Below are 7,324 nucleotides of genomic sequence, written 5' to 3'. Positions count from 1 at the left end.
GCAGCTGTTCACGGCTATTAGGGGCAGGTAACGGGTGCTTCAGCGGTGATGGCCCAGCAGTATAAGTTTATAATATGTATGCTGTGCACACCTTTCAGATGGTTCTTATTTTGTAAAACTAACGCTGCAACCTGTCGGTCTGGGTGTTCAACTGGTACTTTGCATGCCTTCAGTTTCTTGCTGTTGGGTTTTAAAAATGGAGCGGTTGATTCTAGTGAAGGAGTCGCTCTCGTGACTCAACTAGTGACAACACTCCCTGGCCTTCCACATCCCACTGCCGGATCACTTGAGTGAGTACTAAAAAAAGTACCTGGTACCAGGTACTGATGGTAACACTTTCAAACCGCGCTGAGTAGATACAAATGGAAACACGGCTTATCTGGCTGGGGTCTTTCTGTGTGTTTGCATGTTCTTCTTGTGTCTGCATGGGTTCTCTCCAGGTACTCTGGTTTCCTCTCACAGTCCAAAGACATACACTTAAAGGGGTCAAGTTAATCATTGATTCTGAATTGCCCACAGGTGTGAATGGTTATCTGTGTCTCTGCGTTAGCCCTGTGACAGACTAGCGACCTGTGCAGGGTGTACCCCATCTCTTGTCCTATTGCAGCTGTGATAGGCTCCACCCTCCCTGCTGCCCTGAATGGATAAGTGGAAGAAAATGGATGTTTGAATGCATTATATTCAAGTATATATTCAAGCCTGAAGGTGATTGGTCTATGATCAGGTTTCAGGGGATGACACTTTTTGCAAATTTAGAGGGGTCAAAGGCAAGTGGGCAGAGTTAGGATTTTCAGGTTACACTGTCTCTCTCTTCTCTTCCTGTCTCTGCATCTGCATTTTTTGGAAACTTTGGTTTTAATTGAATTCTATACAGTATAGAATCCACTTCAATTCGGCCAAAAGAAACTTTGGGAGACCTAAAATCACAACCCAGCATTATCGTTTTTATTTACTTCAGTTAACAAAAATGTTTGTTCAATTTCAGTTTTTGTTATTTAGTTTGTTTTTGTTAACAATAATAATCTTGATCCACAGTGCCCCCTCAAAACACAAATATGTTCAAACACAAATTTCTTTGTGTTTGAACATATTTGTGTTTCTTTGTGTTTCTTTCTTTGGAACTAAGCCAGTAAGAAGAGAAGTATGAATTATTTCCAGTATATTGTGCAGTACAGTTTGCTGTTTTGGGTGTGCTACTTTTTTGCTAATTCCACAGAAAAATAGCTGAGAAATCAGGAAGAACTCTTGTAGGAAGAACTCAGTCTGAAGTAAACAACAGCTGCAAAGACTCATTTGGGAACTTGGGGGGGTAAAACAAATGATGTGCTTCAGCCGGTCATTGAGAGTCACTCGTCTGATTGTTGCTACATATTGTGAAAGTTTTGTCTCTTCTACAAAACACAGCCCACACATCTTACCCATGATTCAAATACTGCACTCCATCTTTTTTTCAACAACTCTTATTTGTTGAGGAAATAATTGTGATTAGTACACCAGGCAGCTGCAGCCACATAAACAGTGACTTTTCCTGCAAAGCTTGCCAAAGATAAAGTACTGACTGAGTAATGCAAGTGCATCGTTCTATTTAAGCTACACATAAGATAATTTTGCAGTACTCCCAGTAACAATTAAGCCTGGGACTCATAAAATAGTGTCCCTTAGAAGAACATCAGACCTTTTTGTAACTGACAAGTGATGTAAGATTTGTCTGGTTTTCCCTTCTGCACAGATCTTGAAGTAAAACAAACAACTCCAAGGTTAGCATCATGAACATTTCTGTAGGACACAACAAACTGAATGGCTTGAGCTGTTAATCATGTTTGAAAAATAGTTTTATTAGTTTTTAGTTTTTGTCTTTGTTACTTACATACTCATCAGGTTGCATCATCTGCCAAAACAGGTATTGTGTGTGTGTGCAATTTGATTAAAAAAACAAAATTCATTAAAGTGTCGTTTTAATAGCTTCAAATTAACACCATTCATATTCCTTATTGAAACACTAGTGAAAAAAATTCCCTCAAATGTGACTTGCAAGGAACAGCTGATCCTCCTATAACTGACATATAATGTAAATACTCTGAGAGCATTCATGTGTCACTTGCCAGATGCCGTTTTCTGACAGCATGGTGCAGCCTGTATCTTGGATGGATTTGTCTGGCTGACCTTCTCCCCACTTGGTAAAGGTCAGAGGTTGGTTTTTCATATCAGTCTCAAAATTCCCCTCTGATTTTTTGTTTTTGACATTGATCCAGGCCATTTTGTCAGCGTCTCCAAACACTTCAGTCACTGCGTTGTTCTCTTCCTCATTCTGGGGCAAAGCCAGCTCTAGGCCACGTTTGGAGCAGAACTCTATGGCCGTCGAGAAGGAGCCTCTCTTCTTGTTGGACACAAAGTATTTTTGATCAACCTTCCAGACAAAGTCAAAGTTTATAGCTAAAAAAAAGAATAGAGAAAACAGCATGCAGAGCATCAGAAATAAACACTTAAAAAAAACAATAATTCAATTAAGAACTTTTTGTGTGACCTAGGAGATTATCATGAAAACTAGAGCCAAGCAACAATTTTAAGCATCATTTTCAGTTTCACTGACCCAAAATTATAAAAAGAAAAAAAAGAAAAAAATAATATTTATTTTTGAAGCATTTTGGCTGTAGACCAGTAGAATTGAACACCATCCACAAAACTCCCTCTTAGACCTTGTATAGAATACTTACCCAGATCTAACTTAGCAGTGGTTCTCTCTAAGGCCTCCAGGTCCCGTACAATAGAACCAAAAGACTCTGCATTAAGAAAAGTAAGAATAAATGTATCTTCAGTTGTAACTCACAGATGTGCAGTCACCATAAATCTTAGTTATCTGTTCCTTTACTTCAAAGTAATACATACATATGTGTATGAGATGATGCACATAGCAACCAGGATTTTTCTACTGGAAGAAATTTTTGCAGCAATCAAAAGCAGAGTTTTGGGACTCAATAAATGACCCCAATGCCTCCATATATTTTTGTGGTACATCAAAGCAAAAGACAATATATTATAATGTCAGATGACTGTTAGCAGTTATCTGCTAATGAGTGCTAAGTAAAACGCTGATTAACAACATTTTTTGGGAAAGGTGAGTTCAATGTCACTTGCCAGACACAGGCTTGATTACTGCCAGACCTTATGAATCAAGAAATCACTTAGATAGAACCTCTCTGACAAAATGAAGTAGGCTAAAAGATCTCAAAAAGCAACACATCATGTCACAATCTAAAGAAACAGCTGAGAAACAAAGTCACTGACATCAAGACAGGAACTAGAGATAGAGAGTAGATTTCGCCCATATTGGCTTCTCTTTATTGGCTCCCTGATGAATTCAGAACTGAATTTAAAATCCTTCTGCTCACATACAAGGTCTTGAATCATCAGGCTCCATCTTATCTTAAAGACCACATGGTACCGTATCACCCCAATAGAGCACTTTGCTCTCAGACTGCTGGCTTACTTGTGGTTCCTAGGATACTTATGAGTAGAATGGGAGGCAGAGCCTTCAGCTTTCAGGCCCCTCCAGTTTGGATTCAGGAGACAGACACCCTCTCTATTTTTAAGATTAGGCTTAAAATTTTCCTTTTTGATAAAGCTTTTACTTAGGGCGCGATCTGGTGACCTTTAGTTATGTTGCAATCGGCCTAGGCTCTTTCATTCACCTCTTTTTCCCTCTGTTTATTCCCCACTATGCATTTAATCATTAGTTATTATTAATCTCTGACTCTCTTCCACAGTATGTCTTTAGTCCTGTCTCTCTCTCGTCAGCCCCAACTGGTCACGGCAGGTCATGGCTGCCCTTCCCTGGGCCTGGTTCTGCCAGAGGTCTCTTCTTGTTAAAAGGCAGGCTTTGGGACTCCAGTGAACAATGGTGAGAGCCATTATCCATAAATAAAGAAAAAATATCAAAACCAGGGCGGTTTGAATATCTTTTTTCCCCTAATAAGTTAGATCATTATTTAAAAACAGATGGGCTTGCTGGTTCTTTTTAACTTATTGTTTTGCTACATAACCCAAGTGCAACTGAGCTTCATGAACTGATGAACAGGCATTCTCATTCAGGATTTTTTGGTTCCATCAATTACTGCAAGTCATCCAGGTCCTGAAGCTGCAAAGCAGCTCCAGACCATCACACTACCACCACCATGTTTCTTATGAAATAACATTTGTTTAAATTTAAATAAAAAATAGCTCTTCTGCAAGCTATTTTTTGCACAAAGCCAACTGAACCTCCACCTACCATATTAACATAATAACAAAATAATCTGAATACAAGGGAATTTTATTTCAACTGCATTTCTGATTAGGTCAGCGGTTAAAGTTGTATGTGGCAGGTGGTGGAACCCTAATATTGGTTGTAATGGTATTATGACATCTAGTAGATTTTTTGTACAGGCTGTGATTGGCTGACCTGTCCTGCTGCTCTTTGTGGATTTAAAGAACTGAATTCAGCAAGATATAAGTTTATATTACATGACTTATCATCCAGTTGACAGCATAAAGCTGGTATAAAGGTAGCATTCAGTAAACATATCTGATCAGCATCATCAGCTTAAATTTAAATAGATCATTTCTCCCCTTGTAATCTAAGATTGACCATGAACACCATAACATCTCTGCACTTCACCACAGTTAGCACTGTAGCCCTTACCCTTAAAAATAATCTCTCTTCTTCCTCTCCTGTCCTGTATTTCCTACAGCTGTCTCCATCTCTGAGTAAAGTGATCTCACATTCTTTTCTCTATGTGGGAAATACAGAAGCTGTACCTTTAGCTAGCAAACACATTGTGTGACAAAGTGCACTGAAACAGTTTGTGTAACTGCTGATATTTGTTGAACTGTTAGAAACGTTGCATTTGAAATTACCTGCCGCTTCTGAAGCAGAACTCCCTGCTCACTCCTTTCCTGTAAGAGTAGCAAAATGCTGATGTACTGCAGCCACAACTTATGGACATCTGCACCAAGAACACTGTTCAGTATGATTCTGGCCCGCTTTAACCCCTGAGTGTACTGCTTTAAATGATGTATAAATTCTATATTTTTGCCTTTTTCATTTCTTCATGTGTAATAAGCAGTGGTGATGCATACACCAATAGGATTGTCTTTGTTGTTGTTTTAGATTTAGATTAAGATCTGGTTGAGGCCACGTGCATTAAACCTAAAGAAACGAGGCTGTTGTACAGATGTTTGTGTTAAAGTGTAGTGAGTAAATGTTTGGAAAAATAAATACTCATGTCCAGATGCTTCAAAATTCAAATTAATTGCAGTAACAGTAAGCATTTATATTTCACTACTTGCCATATGAAATTAAACTAGAAATTAGTTAGTATGCCACTTTTACATCCAAGTAAGCTAAATTCTGGCTCAAAGAAATGAATGAGAAAAGAAACGCTTTCGTCTTTTAATATACCTCCTTTCTCAGGGTTGGCATCAGAATATATAGACAGAAAAGGCCAGCTTTGATAGGCAAACACGTTTGTTTTAAGCTCACTTTTATTTCCCATGTATGTATTTGTGTTACAGTTAAACTAACACACAACAGGTTGAACCCTAATTATAAGCTTTGTCAAAAAGAAAAAATTAGGGCTCATCTCAAAAGTAAAGAGGGTGTCTAAATCTAAAACTGTGCACCCATGATGTAACGTTTTGCATGTGAATGTAATATAGTACATTACATTATAGATATTATTATATGCATTATTAAGTTTTCTGGATTCTACAGGGTGAAAATGAATAGAAAAAAATTAAAGAGAAATATATAATCTTTTTGTGTGTGTATATATATATATATATATATATATATATATATATATATATATATATATATATAATATAATATAAAATAACCTTGTCCACAAGTTACAACTGCTCCAGGTGGTCCAGGTGGTCCAGGTGATCCAGGAAATCCAGGTGGTCCAAGAGGTCCAACAAGTCCAACAGGTCCAGCAGGTCCACGAAGTCCAGGTTGGCCTAGGTCCAAGTAAGTGCAGGTCAAAAGAAAATTAAATGACACGAGATAACTGGGAAAGAAAATGCTGGATAAACAAAGGCAATGTTATTAAGCTGCTACCTTTATAAGCACTTATTAGCAAATGGCCTGAGGACAGCAGCTACAGCCATGTTGCCACAAAAGTCAAAGAGCTTTATTCTCAGTTCATGTTTGGGCACTTTTTTGGTGTGGAGATCAATCGTTAAAATGTCAAATAATTATGAATTTCATTGTTACTCCTTTTTTAGCATGAATGTAACCACACAGAACAAGGACCACAGTGACCAAAAGCACACTGATCAGTACTCATGTAGTGCTAACATGGATGGTACAAAACATGTTTTATATGGAAGTGTCAGCTCATGTACTGTGGTACAAGAAAGGCTGAGTTGTAACCGAAAAGAAAAAGTTCATATTTTGGTATAATGTTTTGCATTAAATGGAAGCTCTAGAAGAATTGCGATGTAAAATAATGTTACAATACCCTACACAACCATGCCAAACAATCAAAAACAAATGCAATGAAATTCAGGACTGACTATTCAAAAAGTGAAGTCAGGAAAAGTCTATTTAACCTTGTGGTGCTGGTAACCCAGGAAATCCTCGATCTCCTTTGGCACCAGGAGGACCCTGAAGCTGACTATAGCCAGCAGGAGCCATCAGAAGAAGGAAGCAGATTATGTGGCACAGACTCATCTTAATGCAGCTGAACTCTATGAACAATACATTTGAAGTTTACAGTTTCCATTTGAAATATGTTGTGTTGATTAATACAAAGTATACAAAATAAAACCAGCTTATTTAATAAAAATTAATAAAAATATGTTTCAATTAGCAGCCAAGTACACTGAATGTAACACTGGTGGTAATGTTAATCCAAAATGTTAATCCACAACTAATTTTTAATCAAAAAGAAAACACTTACTGTCCAAACAGTGTCTCTCTGAAAATGTGCTGCTTCTTCTCTGTTTTCAACACAAGTGGTCAAAAATTCCAAAACATGGAAGATCCAGCCCACAGGAAATGCAAAACAGCTGTCAAATATGAACATGATACACAAAAAAAAGAGATGCCGTATGGTCTGAGACAACAAGCATGGAATAGGAAGAGTATGTAAGGGTTCATTTATCATGATACCACTGTGATTTTGTTGTACAACTTATTTTTTGTTGTGTGAAAACACAGTTTCTTTATGCTTTTTATGCATAAACTGGTTTGGATGATTGTGTTGGAAATTTATTACAGGCAGTTTCTCTGTAATACAGAGCAATATGATTAACAGCATAACAGCTCATGAATTGAGAGATT

General features: G+C 37.6%; 1 protein-coding gene across 1 annotated transcript; it reads right to left on the bottom strand.

Moving 5' to 3' along the window:
• Positions 1-1,860: 1,860 nt before the first annotated feature.
• On the bottom strand, positions 1,861-7,039 carry LOC115782003 (mannose-binding protein C-like). The gene is made up of 5 exons (XM_030731974.1): positions 6,942-7,039; positions 6,592-6,729; positions 5,875-5,997; positions 2,715-2,780; positions 1,861-2,433 (listed from the first exon to the last, which is right to left on the bottom strand). Exons 2-5 carry the CDS (start codon positions 6,710-6,712, stop codon positions 2,051-2,053), a joined length of 693 nt encoding a protein of 230 aa, XP_030587834.1. The 5' UTR covers positions 6,713-6,729; positions 6,942-7,039; the 3' UTR covers positions 1,861-2,050.
• Between the last annotated feature and the right edge of the window lie 285 nt (positions 7,040-7,324).

This window comes from Archocentrus centrarchus, chromosome 6 (assembly GCF_007364275.1).
Source record: "Archocentrus centrarchus isolate MPI-CPG fArcCen1 chromosome 6, fArcCen1, whole genome shotgun sequence".
NCBI classification, from domain to species: domain Eukaryota; kingdom Metazoa; phylum Chordata; class Actinopteri; order Cichliformes; family Cichlidae; genus Archocentrus; species Archocentrus centrarchus.
The sequence above is the reverse complement of the archived record's forward strand: the minus strand, read 5'-3'. Positions and strand labels throughout refer to the sequence as shown.